This window comes from Paramisgurnus dabryanus, chromosome 10 (genome assembly GCF_030506205.2).
Source record: "Paramisgurnus dabryanus chromosome 10, PD_genome_1.1, whole genome shotgun sequence".
Taxonomy (NCBI): domain Eukaryota; kingdom Metazoa; phylum Chordata; class Actinopteri; order Cypriniformes; family Cobitidae; genus Paramisgurnus; species Paramisgurnus dabryanus.
The window spans coordinates 252,947-275,144 of record NC_133346.1 but is presented as its reverse complement, the minus strand read 5'-3'; the positions used below and the strand labels follow the sequence as shown (position 1 = coordinate 275,144).

The window sequence follows — 22,198 nt, the reverse complement described above, 5'->3', positions numbered from 1 at the left end:
AATAACGTAAAATGTTTATATAATGTTTCATATCAATCATTTCCTGTTTTTGATTATATATATGGAATTTCCCCATTAAAAAAAGATAAACAATAAAAGTGGTAATCCCTCTGTATTCAAATAAAAAATAAATATTTCTCAAAAAAATAACTTTATATTTATACTATATTTTAATTTAATAACTGTTAATAACAAACATAACATGATTTTCAATCTAGGTAATGATCTAAAAGGGGGCGTGACGTCCGCTGTCACGCTAAGCCAATCAGGTGGGTGGATTTGTCACGTGATGAAATGCGGAAGTGTAGCGCTGTAGAGCAGCAGTCGGTGTATTGATTGTCATTAATCTCTATGAGAAGACGGAATTACTGCTGTTTTATTGTTGTTGCCATGGCACTAATTATCTTTATAATGTTTATGTGTGGATCGATCAGCTCTCACGTGAGTCCTGTGTCAGATCTTGAATAATATCGAGCGTTCACACTTCTGTTTATTTGTTTCGATCACGAGTGTATGTTCTGTCTCGAGACACTAATGCTGTCAGATAGTAATACCATGCTACTCATTTACATATATAAATTTACCATGCAAGGTATTTTAGAGAATACTATAGTAAACGGTATTACTGTGTTGTCTACTAAAGCAGTAGCTCGGTTGTGTTTGTATTTCTGGGGGGCAGACATGCAAATCTATAATCTGATCATGTTAATTTATTTTAATCATTTGAGATTCAAACTGATTGGTTCCCTGTGTTTCAGATAAGCATTGCATCAGCTAAAAGCGACTTTAGGGTTTCTGGAAAGGTGTTATACAAACTGGACATCTCGTGGCCCAAACAGCCGGAGTATTTCACAGGTCAGGTGTTTGGGGTGGCTGTCAATCATCTCTCTGGTTTGGTGTATGTGGCACAGGTGAGCAAACCGTCCGTCCTCTCACCACAACCGTTACCACCATCCTGACATTCATGTAGATGTTTGATCCATGCAGAGAGGAGATAATATCCCTAAAGTGTTGGTGTTCAGCACGGATGGAGACTTCGTACAAGCGTGGAATACCACCACCCTGGAAATGCCTCATGGGATTTTCCTTGCCAATGTTTCATCTGACCCATCACTGTGGATCACGGATGTTGGGAATGGTTGGTCTGATCTTCCCTTCTTTTTATCCACCTGATGTGGCAGAAAACTCAGGTCTGTAAGTAACACAACTCTCCGCTTGTGCGTTCAGGGCCGTACGGACACACGATAAAGCAGTATTCCCCTTCAGGAAAGCTGCTCCAGGTGCTGGGATCTCCCGGAAAAGCCGGATCTTCTCTCATTCCCCTCCAGTTCGACCAGCCGGCTGAGATATTCGTGCACAATTCCGGAGAAATCTACATAGTGGACGGAGACGGGGGAATAAACAACCGTCTGATTAAACTCTCTAAAGGTCTGATGTTCAGCAGCTCACTGTAGTTTTGTGTTAGATGATTTGCTGATGTGTTTTTATCGATCAGATCTGCAGGTGCTGTGGATGCACGGTGAGAAAGGACAAGGACTCGCTCAGTTTTACATCCCTCATAGTGTGGCTGTGGACGACTTCCAGCGGGTTTGTGTCTATTTATCCAGGATTCAAGATGTCTGCATGTTTTTATGTTGATATGAAACAAATCTGCTTCGGTTTAGTGGAGTTTTTATGAGGTCTCTTTCTATTTGTGATTCGTGAAAGAAAAAAACAACTATGACCATTTCATTTGAGTTTTTCTCCATAAGTAAATATTTAATGGTAAAGATGGCTATGAAAAATATAGTGTATATTTTTCAGGTTTGGGTAGCAGACAGAGGAAATAAACGCATTCAGGTGTTTAATTCAGTGACGGGTGACTGGTTGGGCTCATGGGGAAGCTGTTTTAAAGATGACGCACCATACTCTGTCAGGTAGAGTCAGTCTTTTATGTAAAATAATAATAATAATATCAAAGCAATGCTGGAAGTTGCTGTTTGTTCACATTTCTGCTCACACATGTGTTTTAATGATCCTGTAGACTCACCCCAGATCAGAGGTTTCTGGTTGTAACCCAGTTAAACATCAATCAGATCACACTGCTGGAGGCTCCACCTGTTGGAATAATCGGTCAATGTCAGGTAATCAGCACCATACAGCTGGCACAGGACATCAAACCTCATCTGGTGGATCTGGATCAGAGCAATGGAGATCTTTATGTGGCAGAAATCGGTGCCAATCAGGCCCAAAGGTTTATTCCTGTAACAGCAGCGAGTGTTTAACTCTTACATGAAGAGCTCAGTAAGAAAATGTTAAAGCACTTTTACAGCTATTTGTTTGTTTTTAATCAGAAAAATTATGTATAGATGAGATGCATACCGTATTTGTCATGGGTGTGATAAATGAAAGTTATTAATATATGAAAGATATATGTGTAAACAAAACATCATTGGTAAATTCTACTTTGTCTTGTACAGTATTTGTGTAACTGTATACAGCATTGTGTATGGTTTGTATTTACAGGAATATGATGTTCTGATCTGTTTGGTACATATGTGTGTGTTTGGCTGACTTCTGATTCGGATCATATTACCCAAACATTCATATTTAACAGATTTTAAATATGGTAAATGGCACTTTATATTTTGTTGACATTGTGATTTGAGTGATGTTTTAAAATGTCCTCTGTTGCTGAAAAACCAAAAGCTGTTTTATTCATGTGACACTTTGCTGAGTTTAGCGTCTGACTGCGGTAGTGACGTCATCAGCAGGTCAGATGACGTGTTTTTGCATATAAATCGAATAGAAAAGTTTTGTTTAAAAAAGTTATGTAGTCATGTGACTGAGATAAAGGGTTATATGTGAATTAATTTTATATGCGTGTCCTGTGTTTGTATAAATTGTTTAAATTGTAATTCTTTCAATTGTAATTAGCTTCAAATCAAAGCTAAATGAATAAATGTAATTTACAGAAAATTAAGCCGTCGTCGTGTCTATGTAATAATTATAATAATAAATAAATATGTGTGTATTTCAGTTCTTTCTAATGGAGTGTTGAACGGTCGATGCAGTGAAGTGAACGCGCACTAAAGAATGTCAACAATGAAGACGCGCGTTCCCAGTATGCGCTGCCCGAAATATTGCCTGCGCTGTATAGAAATTCTCGAGTAATCTTTGTGTTGTTTAGTATCAATACGATTTACAGTACATTTCATTAAGTATGATTTATAAATCTAGACGCTGATGTTTTGTTTCATTGTATTATGTGGCTATTTCGTCGGGCTTTTTTACGGACAGCTGTGTGTGTTGTTTGATAAACATGGCGGAGCTGAAGGACTGCACAGAAATGAAGGTAAGAATAAATTTCATCTCGCAGTGCTCAAATGAAACCACACATTAATGATTGTAGTGATGATAAACTGTGATTTACAACACATCTTCACCTCAGAAGTCAATGAAGAGTTTTACTGCTGTGTGAAACACTACAGATGCTACAGGCTAAAGCTAACATATCTATGACAATAAAAACTAATGATAGAAAACATCATTCAAACATCTTCATTATTGGCAGAACAGATTTATTCTTTAAAAGCATTCATGTTTCATGCTCATTGTTCGGTTGTCTAATTAAATAATCTGCATTTGCTTCATTAAAACTGACGTGAAGAATTTAATTTAATTCAAGATATTGTTCATTTGATTCGCCGTGTCTGCATCTGTGACAAACACTGACCGTAGATCAGATCATAATGAACACTCGTTAACCATATGAGAGTTTAGAATGAACACACAAACAGAGAGGCTGATCTCCTATCAGATTTATATGTCAGAATAAAAACTGATGTCAGTCAGAGCCCGTGACGCGTTAACTCTTTAATTACCTCAACTCCTATCAGCAATTTCAGCGTTATGGATGTGACATTTTAACTTAAAAATTACAATATAATTTCTCAGAGAATGTTTTTATACCAATATATGGAAGCATCTGTTTAAATTTTCATAAACTTGTAATGATAGAATCCAGACATCAGGAAAATATCAGTCTATGCATGTGTTTAGATGATTGTGACAAAAAAGGAAAACTTTTTGGTAGACAACATGCTTTGTAGGAATTCAATATTTTTAAAAATATTTATAATATTTGTTGTAATGTTATTTTTGTGTTTTTTTTTATGAGGACAAACAATGTTATGAATGTGACCATTCTGAAATCTGCACTTACCTAACTGAAAAAAACATTTGGACTTTAAAGTGATAGTTCACAGAAAAATGAAAATTCTGTCATCATTGTCTCATCCTTATGCTGTTGTAAACCTGTATGAGTTTCCTTTCTCTGATGAACACAAAAGAAGATATTTTAATAAATGATGGTAAGCACACAGCTGATTGTAACCATTGACTTCCATAGTAGGAAAAACAAAAATGATGGAATTCAATGGGTACCATCAACTGTGTGCTGCTTACCATCATTTATTAAAATATCTTCTTTATCCTTTATCACAGTACTTCCATAATATTTGTTTTCCTACTATGGAAGCCAATGGTGCCCCAGATCTGTTTTGTTACAAACATTCTTCAAAATGTCCTGCCTTGTTTTCAAAGAAATTCATCCAGGTTTAAAACAACATGAGGATAAGAAAAGAATTGAAAGATGACAGAATTTTTATTTTTGGGGTGAACTATCCCTTTAAACCACTAAATATTAACAACTAATATAACAGTATGGTTAAAACATCATGGTATATATCAGCTGGAATAGTCATACAATTTTTGTATGGTGGTTAAAGATAATGATTAACCGCTCTGCTGTGTAAACCTGATTATGCTAGTGATTTCTAAGGGAGGTTTTCATAGCTTAGTTTTTATAATAATGATGAACTCTATCTAACCTGAGTAACACATGATTATCAATCTGATGTTTTTGAGACGACTGATGATGCGTTTCCTTTTGCAGGATCTCTTGAAGATCATTGGCTCTTAGAGATACAAAGTGGTGAAAGTTTCAAGCATCAGTATTGCTTTGTCAGATGTGAGTGTGTTGTGATTGTTTGTTAAGCTTTGAATGTATTCAGTAATAATAATAACAATAATAAGAGTGTCAAATAATAATTTAGATGTTGTTTGTGTTGTTGTTGTTGTGAAGTTGATGATTCAGCAGGAAAAGCCGTTGACGGGCAGCATGCCGGTGGTGTGGCCCGCGCTGCTCGATCTCAGCAGGGACGAATGCAAACGAATCCTGCGCAAACTGGGTGAGACTAAACCCCTTTAACCCTTTACATGTTTGTTGTGCACACGTTTGAATTGTTATGTTGTATGTGTTGTCAGAGCTGGAAGCGTACGCTGGTGTGATCAGTGCGCTGAGAGCTCAGGGAGATCTGACTAAAGACAAGAAAGAGCTCCTCGGAGAACTCACCAGAGTCCTCAGGTATCTGCTACTGATGATCTTTATGTGCAGTGTGATTGACAGCTGAACGTCTTTCTGAACTGTTGTTTGGTGTGTCAGTATCTCAACAGAACGTCACCGAGCGGAGGTCCGCAGAGCTGTTAATGATGAACGGTTAACCACCATCGCATACCAGTGAGTCTCACAAATACAAACATCATCATTTCATTGTGTCTGATGTTTTCATAATCACCTGTTACTGTGCGTTCACACCGGATGCGAATGAAGCAAATTATTGTGTGATTTGCATATTGTTGTATGCTTGAACATTTTGGGTAAAAGCAGGTCATACACGAGTGAAATTTGCTGCATTTGTGCGTGACATTTGTGTCATTAGCATGTGAAATGTGCATGCTATTATAAATCAAGTGTAGTTGGACGGTTGAATATTTTGAGTTAACACGCGTCATTCGCATGCGAAATTTGTCCTTCATTGTTGTTTCGTATTTCTGCCTCAGCAAAAGTTCAGATTTTTCACAATTCACGTGGCAAACGCCTGAAACACTCAATTAATGTGAATCATGCCACAGGATATCTATTGCATCTTTGCATTGACTTAACATGTAAATCACTCGCGCTTAATGCTTCATTCGCGTCTGGTGTGAGTGCACCGTAAGGCCCTAACAAATTTAATTGATCTTTTCTGGGTTAAACTGTCCCAACTCTCCATCCGTTTGTGTAATGTTACGCTGAGTAGCTCCACCCCCAGTGAATCTTAAGTGTGTTTTGTTTTCATACAGCATGTCCGGGCCTAATAGCTCGTCTGAATGGTCTATCGAGGGGCGTCGGTTGGTTCCTCTGATGCCCAGGCTGGTTCCTCAGACAGCCTTCACTGTGACGGCTAATGCGGTGGCCAATGCTAGCGCGCACCAGAACGCCTCGCTGCTCCCACCCTCTGAAACCGGCAACAAAGAAGGTAAGGAACCGTTTTAGAGACCCTTCACAGTCGCAGTGAACTGAGACTGAACCAGCAAATGATTGTGGGTTTATTGTTTTTGTCTTGCAGTGGTGGTTTGTTATTCATACACCAGTACCACCTCCACTCCCAGCAGCACCAGTGCACCAGCAGCTGTTAAATCCCCTCGACCGGCCAGCCCCGCCTCCAACGTCGTAGTGCTACCCAGCGGAAGTACCGTCTACGTGAAAAGTATGGCGCTTACACATACAGACCCATATCACCCAAACCCCAGCAGAAACTCATTACACACACATGAGCAGAAAAATCAGGCACAAAATCTATCATGAGCAGTATTTGTTAAAGAGTTTTTGGATGAGCTCATCACAGAACATTACCAGAACCATTATTTTATTAGTTTCAAACCTCAGTGCTGTTATGTCTCATTCTCGCTCCTCATTTCTCAGGTGTGAGCTGCTCTGATGAAGATGAGAAACCTCGTAAGAGGCGGAGAACAAACTCGTCCAGCTCCTCCCCCGTGCTGTTGAAGGAGGTGCCTAAAGCGGCCGCGCCCATTTCCAAAACCATCACCGTTCCAGTGAGCGGCAGCCCGAAGATGAGCAGCCTGATGCAGAGCATCGCCAACTCTCTCCCGCCGCACATGTCACCTGTGAAGATCACCTTCACCAAACCCTCCACCCAGACGACCAACACCACCACACAGAAGGTCGGTCAGAGACCCTACTCAGTGTTCATGTTTGAATTCATCTTCGTATCTCAGATTAATGTTCGTTTGAGATCCTGTAGTAGAAACGCCGTGACTCCTAAATAAGATACTGACCGTCTTTTGTGCTCCGTGTTAATGCTTCTCTCCTTCAGGTTATTATCGTGACGACGTCTCCAAGCTCCAACTTTGTGCCAAACATCCTATCAAAGTCACACAACTACGCAGCCATGTCTAAACTGGTGTCGAGTGCCGCGCTCTCTGCAGCCGCTCAGAAACAGACCATGGTGATTTCGGCGAGCTCCAGCGCAGTGCCGGGACCCAGTCCTGTTGCCGTGACAACAATGGTCTCGTCCTCCCCTTCGGTGGTGATGTCTACGATCGCGCAGGGTGAGCATGTGTTTTTGATGTTATGTGCTGGTTTTTAAAGCTGCTATGTGTCAGGATTCATTTGTGTTTGGTTTAGGTGGTTCATCCGCCGCAGTGAAACTGGCCTCCAGCCGACTGCCGTCTCCTAAAGCTTTGGTCGGCTCTCCGTCTCAGATTCTGCAGATCCCAAAACAACAGCAGACAGCGGCTCAGTCTGTGTCTCCTAAAGCCCTGCAGGCGTCACCCGTCTCCTCGTCCCAGCAGAACACAGGCACGTCACCCGGTGCCAAACCCACCACTATACAGATTAAACAAGAGTCAGGTCAGAACTCAGCATCTGATGTGTCTCTGATATCATCAGCGTGAGTCTGACTGTACCTGTGAGATTTATTCCTGGAGTTTCACGCATCTACATGTGTTTGAGCAGTGCTTTGTTGGGCTGAGGAGGGATCATCAGATGTTTGAATGTGATGGATAAAGATCTCCTGATGAAGATCAGGTGGATTAATGTTTGTTTGCGTGTGTGCAGGTGTGAAGATCATCACGCAGCAGATGCAGCCCAGTAAGATCTTACCCAAACCCTCCAGTTCAGCGCTCCCCAGCAGTAGCTCCGCCCCCATCATGGTCGTCAGCAGCAATGGAGCCATAATGACCACCAAACTCATTTCAAATCCCACCGGTATTCCCACAACTGCACAAATGATCTTCCTGCACCTTTGCCTCATGTGTGTGTGTGTAAGTTAATAAGTAGATAGTTTCACCCACAGTGTCTGCTTTTTAGGGAGTCCTGCTACGTACACGCGGCCGTCTGTCAATCCTGCGGTCGCTGCTCGTGTGGGCACTTCACCTGCTGGAGCCACTTACGTCAAAACCACCAGTGGCAGCATTATAACCGTCGTGCCCAAATCTCTGGCCTCGCTGGGGGGCAAAATTCTCACCACCAGTATGGTGTCTGGTAAGGAATGACTAAGATTTTATGAATTCAGGCTATTAAAACTGCAGAATGTGACTTTTGCTCTGTGTCACAGGAACCACAACAAAGATCACCACTATTCCCATGACATCCAAACCCAATGTGATCGTGGTGCAGAAGACCACCGGCAAAGGAACCACAATACAGGGGCTTCCAGGAAAAAACGTGGTCACAACGCTGTTAAACGCAGGGGTAAGATCACCTGATCTACTGAAACGACCCAAAGTGAATGTATTTCTCATCAAACTGTTTGTGTTTCAGGGAGAGAAAGGCCTGCAGACGGTGCCCGGGGGGAAGCCGGCCATCATCACAGCTTCTAGGCCCATCACTAAAATGATTGTGACGCAGCCCAAGAGTCTCGGTGCAGGCGTTCAGCCCTCTACCACCACCAAAATCATCCCGACCAAGATTGTGTACGGTCAGCAGGGAAAAACGCAGGTCGGTTACAAAGACGAGTATGTTTGTGGACTTTGTTTACGTTTGTTTGGTGAAGTTCAGTGCTGATCATCTCATCAGGTTGTGTGTCCTCAGGTTCTGATCAAACCCAAGCCCATGGCCTTTCAGACGACGGTGGTGAGTGAACAGACCCGGCAGCTGGTGAGCGAGACGCTACAGCAGGTCTCTCGCTGCACAGAATCCAGCGCTGTCACGGGTCACATCCAGGAGGTGATGACGAAAGACGATTCGCCCGCGTATACGGAGGGCAGCCTAGCGTCTGAAATAACTCACGGTAAGAGAAAACAATGAACCGTTACTGTCAGAGACTTCAGTAACAAATACGTGGTCTTTGTTGTCTTATTGGTGACCAGTAGTGTCATCGTTTCAATCAATGAAGGTAAAACTTTGGCACCTCACATAGACACATTGTTTTTTATATCCTCTATATCATCATATTTGTTTTATTTGTTAAGCGTGTTAATTCAGAAACATCTTTGGCTTTCTGTGAAAGATTTGATTGATATCAGTGATGCAAAATAAATAACATGAATCTTGTCTCTCTCTCTCAGAGTCTCAGCCTGTAGTTCATGTTATCACCTCCAGAGGTCAGGATTGGACAGAACAGGAAGTTGCAGTGGAAGCGAGTCCCACCATCATTTACCAGGATGTGACAGGAGAGTCTCAGTCGGCTACGTCTACCATCAAAGCCCTGCTGGAGCTTCAACAGACCAGTGGTGTGTGTTTGTGACCCATCTGGTGTTTATTAGCCTCTTCCTGTTGTGTTTCTGCTCTATTCATGTGTGTGTGTGTGTGTGTGTTACAGTGAAGGAGAAAGGTGACACCAAACCACGTCAGCACACGATTGACCTGAGTCAGATGGCAGTGCCCATCCCTGTCCCTCCCGACAGAAGGCCGTCCCCCGAACCGTCCGGTCAGAGCACAGCAGAGTCTGCACCCATCACTGAATACATGGGTAAACTCACAGTTAACACTTTTAAAACTAGTAACTAACCACACTACATCAATACTTTTCAAAGAATAAAGTGTTATTTTCATTTTACTATCTTCACCTTCAATAAAGACTTTTTAGAGACATTAATTGTTAGAGTAAATCTGGTGTAAGAGCAAAGCGTGCTTGAAAATGTTATGATTTATTTCTTTACTCAATGCTGTTGGTTTGTGTAGTTTTGTTGACAGAGATATGTGGGGTTCACTTGTGTGTGGTGTGTGTGTGTGTGTGTGTGTGTGTGTGTGTGTGTGTGTGTGTGTGTGTGTGTTTCAGGTAAAGTGAGTAAAGCTCTGATTGGTGGAGATGTTCCTGGATCCAGCAGCCAGACTAAAACAGCAGTCTGTTCATCATCAGCAGTGCTATCGTCATCTAAGAGCAACAACCCAGCGCCCACATCTGCACGCGTCACACAGCAGGTCAGGGGTCACAGATCTCCTCCCACATCTGCACGCATCACAAAGCAGGTCAGAGGTCACAGATCTCCTCCCACATCTGCACGCGTCACACAGCAGGTCAGAGGTCACAGATCTCCTCCCACATCTGCACGCGTCACACAGCAGGTCAGGGGTCACAGATCTCCTCCCACATCTGCACGCATCACAAAGCAGGTCAGAGGTCACAGATCTCCTCCCACATCTGCACGCGTCACACAGCAGGTCAGGGGTCACAGATCTCCTCCCACATCTGCACGCGTCACACAGCAGGTCAGGGGTCACAGATCTCCTCCCACATCTGCACGCATCACACAGCAGGTCAGAGGTCACAGATCTCCTCACACATCTGCACGCATCACAAAGCAGGTCAGAGGTCACAGATCTCCTCCCACATCTGCACGCGTCACACAGCAGGTCAGGGGTCACATCTCCTCCCACATCTGCACGCGTCACACAGCAGGTCAAAGGTCACATAGCTTTGCCCACATTTGCACACGTCACACAGCAGGTCTGGGGCCGTAGAGCTCCTCCCACATTTGTACGCATCACACAGCAAGTCAGGGGTCACAGAGCTCCTCCCACATCTGCATATGTCACACAGCAGGTTAAAGGTCACAGAGCTCCGCCCACATTTGTACGCGTCACACAGCAGGTCAAAGGTCACACAGCTCCTCCCACATCTGCACGTCACACAACAGGTCAAATATCACCAAGCTTCTCCCACATTTGCACGCGTGACACAGCAGGTCAGGGGTCACAGAGCTCCTCCCACATCTGCATATGTCACACAGCAGGTTAAAGGTCACAGAGCTCCGCCCACATTTGTACACATCACACAGCAGGTCAGAGGTCACAGTTCTGGCAGAACCCTAAAGCAAAATCTGTGGTTTATATCTGAGTTTAGCGAGTGAAGTTTTCCTGCAGCTCCTAAAGTGTTTTTGTCCTCACGCAGGTGGAGGCGTCTGATCCGCAGAGTAAAGAGTTAGAGGAGCAGATCGTGGTGGAGGAGGGACAGTTAGAGGGCGACACTTTGGATCCTCAGACGGGTCTGTTCTACCGCTCCGCTCAGACTGTGAGCCAGGCTCCTCCTCAACTACAACAGCACCGTACGGCTCCGCCCACCCTCGGCAAACCCGCCCCTAGTCCGTCTGACACACCCACATCCTCTAAGAGGGTGGAGCCTGCCACTCCCAGACCGTCTGTGCAGCGACCCGCCCCTTCTGACTCTCTGACGCCCTCGGCTGGCTCTCAGCCGTCGGTGCAGCTCGTGTCCTCGAACCCTCCTCACACTCCACAGCTGCCCAGACTCCAGCAGGCGCCCACCTCACACAACCGGCCCAAAACGCACACGCAGCTGTCGCAGCCTCCGCCCCTGCAGGCGCATCACCCTGTGGGCTCCAGCAAGACACCCGGCTGCAGTCAGGTGAGACACCTGTCTCTCTGAAATAATGCAGCACACACACAGAAGATCTCGCTGTGTCGTTCAACATAAACTCTGTTCTGCACGCTGTTCAAGTGACATTCTTTGTGTTTCCCAGGTGCCAATCATCACTCAAGGTGCCACCGTCACCAAGATCACGTTTGGAGGTCATCAGTGTGCGCCTGCGTCCAGCAGCGGTGAGGTGTCTGTTAAACTCAAGCCCGAGTCCAGCACCAGCGTAGGAGCGGTGGCTAAAAGCTCCGTCTCTGACATTCTGAAGATCTCCATGATGGAGGCCGAGATCGATCCGAGCGTCGAGCCCATGGTGGTGGACTCGTCGAGTGACTGCGGCCCGCTGACCAAAGCCCCGCCCTCATCATCGCTCATCAGCAGCTCCAAACCGACACACGGACCTTTTAGCCACATCAAGAGCACAGACGTGGACATCATACAGGTGCGTTTCCCATTACTGTACTGCACACACACACACACAGACGCACACAGTTGTTGTAGTGTTGCTGTATGTTTGATTTGTGTCATGTGTCTGCAGGTCATTCCTCAGTTCTCCATCATGCCTGACTCGAGTCAATCTAACGTGGTGGTGGAGCCCAGCGGCTTTCTGGAGATCACCGATTACACCAGCCAGCGTCTGGACGAGGATTCGGCCATGGAACAGGAAGTGGACAGCAGTAATGACGAGGGGGCGGCGGCCAGCCCACCGGAGGCAGGCACCGACCAATCGCAGTCAAGCATCTGACAGAGACAGATTTTGATAAGTGCTGGAGGACCTGACAGAGACATCCAGGCCGGGATTGAGAAGTGAATCTTATGTTGGGATATTTTGTATTTTCATGAGCGTATAGAGAAACATTCAGCGGTGAACGACCAGTGCTTTGTGTTTTACAGCCAGACATGAGAAACGGATTTTCAAAAGGTGGATTTCTACTTCATTAGCGGTTTGATGTGGATCTTACGGAGTAAACCAGAGATCAGATAGTTTTGGTGTAAATAACATGATGAAATACATCTCTTCTGCTCGTCCAGTCTCATTTGTGATGTAACGTTTAGCATTTTAACTGTATAAACTTTACTACAAAACTCTTTTGCGCGTGTAATTCATTCTTTTTGTTATCGAGTGTTTGCGCAGGTGAAAGGCCCTTTTCTCTCCCGCGCCCGCTCTCGGATTACAGACGGTGTAACAGGGTGTGCCGGCAGGTGCATTCACAAAACCTTGGGCCGTGAGAGAGGACCGTGCGGACCGCTCGGTGATTTTACTCTTCGTGTGTCGGGCGCTCGCACATCGATCCTCTGAGACTCCGTGCGGTTTTTCCTGAGCTCTTGGGTTTGTGTGGAAAGTACCGGTGTCATTATATCCATTTATGAAGTCAGTTTCCATGAAAGTGTCTCATTATGATGGAAATAAACGCTGTGTGTGTGTGTGTGTCGGGTGGGTGTGTATGTGGGGTGGGGGGGTTTTGTATTTGTGTAAATGAGGTCCTGTTAATGCTGGTGTTTCTGGGTGGATTCCAGCGTCTGTGTGGTGGGCGGGGCGTCGAACCGTAAGCACCTAAAGAGAGTCATTGTTTTGGTTTATATAGAAACACGCCTTCAAAAAAGAAAAGAAAAAACCAGCTGGGACTTTCCTACCGTGATTTGTTGATATCCGTGTGGAACGGAGGAGTGATCCGATGGGAATGCTCTTTGCATTTCCATTTCCATTTGCATCAGAGCTCCTGTAGTGCACGCGTCTGTGGCTAATGCTTTATCTGACTCGTCTTTTATGCCTGATTAAGATCTTTTGTTGCTTGTTGTGTAATGTTTGTTTGTAGTCTGACAGGCACTTAAAATAGATTTATGACTTTGATCAATCTCTTACGGATCACCAGGGGAGTTTCTCTAATACTATTTTACCGGATCAAATAAGATCTTATTTACTTCTTTGAGAATCAGTGTTGAAGAAAGCTTTAGAAAGAGATGATTGAGGAAAGATAAGAGTTGTGTTTGATTTAAAGCGGTGCTATCCAACAAACATGATGCCCGCAGGAGCTCTGTGAGACTGTGATGTCCCTGCCAAAGCAGATTCTATTAAAAGCCTCATTTTTAATATTTATTTATTACATATTTTTATATTAGCTTGGCGACTTTTATGCATGTTAACATTTTAAACAATGATCAAACATCAACAAGTTTTGAGTAGACTATGTCAAAAAATGGTTTTATCCATCATGGTAGCCCTCGGTCACAAAAAGGTTGAAAGCCCCTGATCTGAAGGCTATTGAAAGTTAGACTACAAAGAGTCAATAATCCTCTTCACTGCCATTTAAAACCATTAAGATCATAAAACATTTAATGCAACTTGATCAGACTTTCATTTTCACATTCAGTTGTTCTGCAGGCAAACGCTGGAAAACCCCATAGAGCAGCACATACGTCTGATGACTTCAGATAACCTTTATCACAACCTTCACCTACTGCTAAATATATCAGACATCAGCTGGAGCTCAAAGGGAACTTAAAGTCACAGCGTTTGAAGAAGTTGTAAAGGTGACAATCTTCCTATGGGTTTTAAGATGCCTTGTTTTGACTCTTCCCATGTCAAATTGAGAGGCGTGTGACGCACACATGTGTGATATGACGTGTGAACAACACAAACTATTAAGATGATGTTGAAAGCAGAAGGAACCCCAGCCACGGTTTAGTCCAAAGTGGTCCAAGATCTACATTTATTACAGTTTGTGTTTTCCCTGGGTTAGAACCCGTGACCTTTTGTGCTGCCGAAGCGTTGCTTTTTACCGCTTTACAGGAGCGATCCGATTCATACTGCAGTTACATGCAAGGTTTACACAGACTTCACTTTATTGTGTTCAGCATTAAAGAAATTAAAATTCTGTCATCATTTTCTCTCCCTCATGTTGTTTCAAACCTTTATTCTGCTGAAGACATAGGAAGATATTTTGAGCAATGTTTGGAACCAAATTGTTTTTGAGCACCATTGACTACAATGGATGTCAATGGTGTTCTGTTTCCAGCTTAATTACAAATATTTTCCTGTGTGTTCAGCAAAACAAAGAATTTTTACAGGTTTGTAACAACTTGAGGGTGAGTAGGTGATGACAGAATTTTCATTTTTGGGTGAACTATCCTTTTAAATGATACGACTAGTTAAGTACAAACCAAACATGAATTCAAGGATAGGCCGGAGCACTTTAGATACAAACTCAATGCAAAGACACAAACAGATTCCAATGACACGAATCGAGCTGTGCAATTGACATGAAAACATGAGCTATTCGTCTCAAACACGTCTTCGTGCAAGTTAAATCCCACAAGTAATCTAAAGCTAGGGACACAAAGCTTCGCGTTTGGTGTGTACGCAATCGCATCAAAAACCCAGTTCTCTTCATTCTCATTGCCTTTGCGAGTTTGCGTTTTTTCGTGTCTTTGCATTGACTTTGTATGTAATCTACACTTTTAAGAAAGATGTGTTCATTTTTTACACATTTTTTGTGTTATGCTTTTATCACATTATGTGTTGTTCCAACAATAAAACTGAGAAGTGTGGATTCTGGAACAATGCATTTAGTGTGTTGTCCCTAACCTAACACTGATTGTGTTGTTGTTAACACTTCGTTCTAATCCTTGATTTGACGTTTGGTGTGTACGCCAGGGCTTTGAACCAGATTTTACCCCCAATTGGTTCGTTCTGAACAGAAACAGTATTTTAACGTTTCCGGTTTTCGGTTCAACCCTAAAATTCACGTTCCTGAACCGGTTAGAACAAAAAATGTAATTCCCGAACCGATTAATAACATTCCACGTCAGCCGTGGGACATACAAATAAGTAGGTTGATCATCAGGACATTAAACTTAAATTATTAGTCATATGTTAATTGAGCTTACTGTCTCTTTAAGATAAGCACAGACCTGCTTTCTGCCTCTAATCTGTACATACACTTGAGACATAAAGAAATGTTTTTATTAGAAAAAGAATACTGTGGAAAATAACAATTTTCAAGATCATTTTGTTTGTTTGTGTCCTGTCAAGAACATAAAGATTGTTCGCTTCCTTTTTGAAACGCGTCTCTCCGTGTATGCACTTTTGAGTGCACTTAAACACGCACACAAGTGCTTTATTCGCCAAATGTATTTTAATGGACAGCAGTATAAGACACAGTAGCACAACTTTCAAGTTTATACATCAAGAGTTCATGGGGATAATCACGTTTGATTGGAGTTGGACCGGACTCATACAACTGCTTGTTGCTCACTTTAGTGCCTTTTTGTGGTTAAACTGTTTAAAATCACTTAAGTGTTAACATTTGCAAGCCTTTGAAACACGTGCAAATGATCAACTTTCACCCCATTTAAATTTGCGTATAATCCGCGAAATCGCATCCGAGCCGTGGATCGTGATCTGTACGGATAATGGATCAACTGAGATCCGTTACACCCCTAATTAGTATTAAAAAACAAACATCTTCACTGTAAAAAATTAGCTGTAATTATGCAGCTGGTTGCCAGTAACTTACTGTAGAAGATAAAGACTGAAAATGTTTCATGTTCATTTAACTTTGAACAAACTGTTGCCAGTAAATAACATCAATGTAAAATCTACAGTAAGTTACTGGCAGCTAGTTGCCAGTAATACCCAGTAATACTGTAATTTCTACAGAATTGTTTTACAGTATGGTAAATATTTACCTCTTATGATTGAGCATTAGAGACTTGGGCTTGAGTAGGCAGAAATCTTGTCAAAGAATGAAAATTTTTTTTACAGTATTAACCGGTTACCATTCTTTTAAATAAACGATTCTGTTCTGGAACATATATTTTTTGAAAGTTTCTGGTTCGTTTCTGTTCCTTACAAAACATCAAAAGTTTCTGGTTTTCTTTCCGTGAACCGGTTTTAAAGCCTTGGTGTACGCCCTATAATAGGAGGATGGATTTACTAGTTTTCTTTTAACATAATAATCAAGCTGTACCGACAGAAACTGGTATAAATCTCTTAATCATTCATAACCCATCTGAAAAGAATGTGTTAAGCAAAGCAAACCCTGTGTAGTTGATGTATATTTACTGTATAATGATGATAAGAGACAGGAATGAACTGTACACACTCATACACAGATGATTGTGAGACGTTCAGGTGTGTGGTGTTGTGTTTCTTTAAATGATATCAGATTGTGTGTCTTCACTTACAGTCCCACAAACTCCATCATCTAATCTCGCGTTCTTCACACTTTCTGAAGCAGAATTTATGAGCCGAATCGCAGTATTTGACATCTGCTCTTATCCCACCAATGCCGTCGGTCCAGCTGGCGTCTCCTGTTAGGAAAACAATCCATCGCAATGGAATGCCTTTAAAATCCAGATTGATACCAGACCACCGCTTTCAGACCCTGAACATGTGCGTGTGTGTGTTTATATAGGACTTGGAAATCCAGCAGATGAATCATATTTATTTTCTTTTAAAAGAATTTCCATATGCGGTCTTCAAATATACAAGAACCTTACCTTCTGTGCGCTGATCAATCTAATAACAGTATGGATCAGTTTCATGCATTTGGCTCAAACATGCATTTTAGTCTGAGACTAAGATAATCCACCCCTACTCTGATCTGAGATCTGTGTGTGAAACATATGAATATGAAGTTAATTAGTAGTTTTCACAGATAGAGATTGATTTTAATGTTATAAAGTGTTGATGTTAAGTTAATCAGCTCATATATTTATTGAGTTGTGTTGTTTTTGATGAAATCCACCACAGGAACATCAGAACTAAACTGAAGCAGTGAACATCGGTGACTAGAAATGATGAAAAACATCAAAGCCACGGTGAGCAGCGCACTCGCTCTTATACAGACATTTAAATGTTGATTAAAAACTTGTTCAGCTCTACCCACAGATTAGTCTAAGGTGGTAAAAACTCTTCGACTGAATGAAGATTGTTGACTCATTCGGTCTGTATGTCATTATTCATCTCAAGACTTTAGATAATGGAACAAAACCTCCAGCTGAGGAAATTTCTTCATAATTTTGACACTAAAACTTTAAAAATATTTACTTGTGTGAAGTGATGACGTTGAGTTTTGCTCCATTAACCCACAGATACAGAAGAGTTTTGTTTGATCATTATGGGATGTTCAGAGAGTCAAAAGCCGTTTCATTATAGAATAAAAACACAACACTGATGTTGCTGTAGTTATGCAGCTGTTTGCCAGTAACTTACTGTAGATTTACATTGATGTTATTTACTGACAACAGTTTATTCAAAGTTAAATGAACTTTAAACATGAACAAGTCTTTAACCTTACAGAATAAAACTATAAAATAACAGCTTCATGCAAAGCATCAACCTTCCCTTTTAATTTACTTTTATTTCATATATATAACTTAAATGTTTTAATTCCCATAAAAAGGACTTAACTGTGAACTTTCTTCTATATTTTTTACATTATTACAACGCTCGCTAGTACAGTTTAATCTTAGCCTCTTCTTTTGTTGTCCTCTGATTTATCTGGGTTTTCTCCTGTTTTTATTTATGTAAAACTGCTTTGACACAATTCAACAATTGTGAAAAGCGCTTTATAAAAAAAATTAATATAATTTAGAAGAGAAATTGAAGAAAAAAGACATTTGTCTCTAAACTCATACTCTTGAGACTTCATTTAAACAGATATATCACGTTGCTGTGTGTGTGTGTGTGTGTGTGTGTGTGTGTGTGTGTGTGTGTGTGTGTGTGTGTGTGTGTGTGTGTGTGTGTGTGTGTGTGTGTGTGTGTGTGTGTGTGTGTGTGTGTGTGTGTGTGTGTGTGTGTGTGTGTGTGTGTGTGTGTGTGTGTGTGTGTGTGTGTGTGTGTGTGTGTGTGTGTGTGTGTGTGTGTGTGTGTGTGTGTGTTAATGTCAACATGCAGTCCATAAATTGTAAACAGACTTAAAGAATGTAACTTTATGAGCTGAAAATGAATCAGACAACATAGCTTTTATGAGTAAGAGGTGAAATCAGACACACACACAGACTGAGACTATTGCTGTGTGGTGTGATGTGCTGTTTGGTTTGTATTCTGAATTTGCTTCCAAATTTGGAAATGTGTGTTTGTTTGTCAGAGGACCGCTGTTATCAGTTATTCCCACATGTGTGGTTAGTTCTCTGTGTCTCTCTCTCTCAGTCTCTCTCTCTCTTTCTTTAAAACATCACAACTCATCTGAGAGTTAGGAAAGTTAATGTCAGTGTTGTGGGGTCATGTGAAATATTTTAGTTGCAGACAAATACCTCTAATATAACACACTTGTATTGTGAGCACATAACACACATTTCCTTTGATGTGTCTGAAGAATTGAAAAAACTATGATCAGCAGGGTTGTCATAGTTTGTGTAGGAAAGACCACCTGCCCAAACAGTGTGTGTGCGCGTGTGCATGCGTGTATGCGCATGTGTGTGTGCTTCTGTTAGAAGTTCACTTGTGTTGTGTTTGTACAAGAAATGGTTTCCAGTAAAAGGAAAGTCAGTTAATTGATACCAGTTGCGCTTTTAAATTTACTTGAGATGCTGGAGGGGCCGAGAGAGAGAGAGAGAGAGAGAGAGAGAGAGAGACAGAGAGAGAGAGACACAGAGAGAGAGAGAGAGAGAGAGAGGAAACACACACCAAACACAGCATTTGCCCCCTTTTGTGGTTTTTGAAAAATGATGAAAGAAACATTTAAGCGATGATGTGTTTTCTGTGTATTAGGCTAAATAAACGTAAGACAAACTCTCTATACATTCTAAGTCACTTTGATAAATGTATTGAGTCCAGATGTGTTTGTCAGAGGAACACAATAACATCACAAACCTAAAAAAAATAAAGAATTGAAGACGTACAAGACAATCTCTTAAATAGCTCATCAGTTTTATTGTTGGCAAAATTCTGTTATTAGTTTAGAAAGTGATATTAAACTGTGATGCTCATTTAGTTACATCTCATCACATTGCATCTCATCTCCTCATCAAATCTCATCACATCTCATTACATTTAATCACATCTTATCACTTCTCATTACATTTCATCACATCTCCTCATCACATCTCATCACATATGATTACATTTCATTACATTTAATCACATCTTCTCATCACATTTCATCACACACACCTCACATCTCCTCATCACATCTCATTAAATTTCATTACATTTAATCACTTCTTATTACATTACATCTCATCACATCTAATTACATTTCATTACATTAAACCACATCTTAGTGTATCACAGCCCATTACATTTAATCACATCTCCTCATCACAGCTCATCGCATCTCATTACATTTAATCACATCTTATCACATCTCATTACATTTAATCACATCTCCTCATCACATTTCATTACATTTTAAACACATCTTATCACATCTCATTACATTTCATCACATCTCCTCATCACATCTCATCGCATCTCATTACATTTAATCACATCTTATCACAACTCATTACATTTGATCACATCTCCTCATCACATTTCATTACATTTTAAACACATCTTATCACATCTCATTACATTTCATCACATCTCCTCATCACATCTCATCACATCTCATTACATTTAATCACATCTTATCACATTACATTACATCTCATCACATCTCATTACATTTTATAATCTCATGATTGTGTCTATCTAAGGTTGTTGTGAAGTCATGTCATAGTGAATCTTCAACAGGTCATCTTCAGGATTTATAATGTGAACATAACTGAGCGTTTGTGTATTTAAGTCAAGATGTTTGTGTAAGAGTTTAATATTTTTATGAACCATCTTATAAATACTTGACAGCGGCTTACCAATAAGAAATAAACAAAAACAAACAACATTTGAAAAGAGATATGAGAAAATAAAGCCAGCGATATGGATAGCGGCAGTTTCTCATGTCGTATAGGACAGAAGAATGGATTCACTTCTCATTGTTGATGTTTAGAGAATTTCAGTTTCAGGGCTGCAGGTCATGAACTACACAATGAGCGAGCGAGAGAGAGAGAGACAGAGAGACAGAGCACTTTTGCTGTATTTGTGTCTGAAGTGTTTGTTTGCCTCTGGGCCGTTGTCAACTGAATCCCCTATGAACGGATTCCTCTGCTCTTCTTTAATCTTTAGTCTCAAATATCCAGAAGACTTATCGTGTTTCCTTTATCATGACAAAGCACCGTATGAGACTCACAGCCACACGGACAGACAGAGGTCATGTGATTCACAAACATCGTGTGGAGTTATCAGTGGAATTCACTTTGACTGTGAGTCAGTTCACATTAAGATCTGATCTGGACCTCAGATTCAAGCCTGGACATGACTCACACCTGTGTGTGTTTGTGTGCGTGTTGTGTGTTTGTGTTGGGTGTGTGATCCAGACGGATGGGGGAGTTGAGACTCCAGTGGGTGGAGGAAGGGCACTCATCCAGATTTCCGATGGACAAACAAACATCATGAGAATGATTTGTTTAGATGTTCATGAGATCAGACGCATCTGATGTCTCCAGATGATAAGTGATGTGTTCAGTTCAGATCTAACACAAAGTAATATTAGAGTTTCATCATCATCATCATCATCATCTCTAACTGCTGCGTCTCAATGCATAGATTTCTATAATCATCACATTTCCCTTTCCTGCTGAAATGACTGCATCAGAAGCTGGTCTAGCTGGTCTCCAGCCTTATGGAGCTGATGAGTTTATCTGGTTTAACTAGTCAGCCAGCTGGTCTCTTAACACTAGTAAACCACTTTGAATTGAATACATAACAGTCTCTGTTAGAGATCCTCTCTTTGGTGCGATCTCACTGAAAGCAACATAAGGTTTCTGGTCGTGTTTTAGAGTAAAATCATGTTTAGGTTTAGTGTGAGGTTCTGCATACCTGACCGGGGCGGTTCAGATGTTTTATTGGACCTTTAAGATCACACACACACCCATCAGAGATGTTTTATCTCATGGTTTAAATCAGTGTAAGTGTATTATAAACGCTGCTATTGTTTGAAAGAAGACAAAGACGCTCTTGAAACACAGAAATCTCTTCTCTAATAATCACAGGATTTACAGTAATTATATAAATAACACTCGTATTGTTAATGCTGCATAATTGCTACTCTGAAACGCACAAACCTGATCTAAACTTGACAGAGTCTGAGACAAACATCTTACATTAATAAACAACATACTGTAGTTTCACAACTTAAGATTTTAAACAGAGGACCAGACACAGACTAATACAAACCGTAGAAAGACATGAATGTAAAAAAAAACTTGAAACAGAGAAACCCCACTTAGTTTTTTGTTTAGTTTTTTTCATGTTTATACTTTTAGTTTTCATGTGAGTTTTAGTTTTTAATTTTATTAACTTTTCAATGAGTTTTTCCCATTTTATTATTTACTACATTTTGTTGTCTCACACTAATATTGCTCATTTAAGTTTTTCAACTACAATTTAGACCTACACTGTAAACCGGACAAGTTAAATTTACTTTAAAAATTGGCGGACAATTGTTGCCCTA

At 41.2% G+C, this 22,198-nt stretch overlaps 2 protein-coding genes across 5 annotated transcripts; both read left to right on the top strand.

The window, feature by feature from the left end:
• The first annotated feature begins 282 nt into the window (after nt 1-282).
• Nucleotides 283-3,018, top strand: LOC135746180 (NHL repeat-containing protein 3-like). The gene is made up of 7 exons (XM_065264726.1): nt 283-441; nt 759-911; nt 988-1,138; nt 1,228-1,428; nt 1,496-1,587; nt 1,804-1,916; nt 2,024-3,018. Exons 1-7 carry the CDS (start codon nt 352-354, stop codon nt 2,262-2,264), a joined length of 1,041 nt encoding a protein of 346 aa, XP_065120798.1. The 5' UTR covers nt 283-351; the 3' UTR covers nt 2,265-3,018.
• A 193-nt stretch (nt 3,019-3,211) lies between these two features.
• On the top strand, nt 3,212-12,788 carry emsy (EMSY transcriptional repressor, BRCA2 interacting). 4 transcript variants are annotated; one of them, XM_073815989.1, is made up of 21 exons: nt 3,215-3,334; nt 4,937-5,011; nt 5,097-5,231; nt 5,308-5,407; nt 5,486-5,560; nt 6,166-6,341; nt 6,432-6,572; nt 6,788-7,047; nt 7,200-7,434; nt 7,511-7,684; nt 7,943-8,092; nt 8,195-8,368; nt 8,442-8,578; nt 8,648-8,824; nt 8,918-9,116; nt 9,394-9,558; nt 9,648-9,797; nt 10,107-10,249; nt 11,220-11,690; nt 11,806-12,141; nt 12,238-12,788. In XM_073815989.1, exons 1-21 carry the CDS (start codon nt 3,226-3,228, stop codon nt 12,442-12,444), a joined length of 3,789 nt encoding a protein of 1,262 aa, XP_073672090.1. In that variant the 5' UTR covers nt 3,215-3,225; the 3' UTR covers nt 12,445-12,788. The 4 variants fall into 4 exon arrangements, with proteins under 4 accessions (XP_073672088.1, XP_073672090.1, XP_073672089.1 ...); XM_073815988.1 differs by having other exon boundaries at nt 8,903-9,116; XM_073815987.1 differs by having other exon boundaries at nt 3,212-3,334; nt 8,442-8,824.
• The last annotated feature ends 9,410 nt before the right edge of the window (nt 12,789-22,198 follow it).

What these genes read in the sequence shown, in the direction of transcription:
- LOC135746180 (XM_065264726.1), top strand. Translation starts at nt 352, where the DNA reads ATGAGAAGACGGAATTACTGCTGTTTTATTGTTGTTGCCATGGCACTA. An exon ending in GTGGATCGATCAGCTCTCAC is followed by an intron (nt 442 to 758) that starts GTGAGTCCTGTG and finishes CCTGTGTTTCAG; the next exon opens with ATAAGCATTGCATCAGCTAA. An exon ending in GTTTGGTGTATGTGGCACAG is followed by an intron (nt 912 to 987) that starts GTGAGCAAACCG and finishes TGATCCATGCAG; the next exon opens with AGAGGAGATAATATCCCTAA.
- emsy (XM_073815987.1), top strand. Translation starts at nt 3,226, where the DNA reads ATGTTTTGTTTCATTGTATTATGTGGCTATTTCGTCGGGCTTTTTTAC. An exon ending in GATGTCTACGATCGCGCAGG is followed by an intron (nt 7,435 to 7,510) that starts GTGAGCATGTGT and finishes TGTTTGGTTTAG; the next exon opens with GTGGTTCATCCGCCGCAGTG. An exon ending in AGACACCCGGCTGCAGTCAG is followed by an intron (nt 11,691 to 11,805) that starts GTGAGACACCTG and finishes TGTGTTTCCCAG; the next exon opens with GTGCCAATCATCACTCAAGG.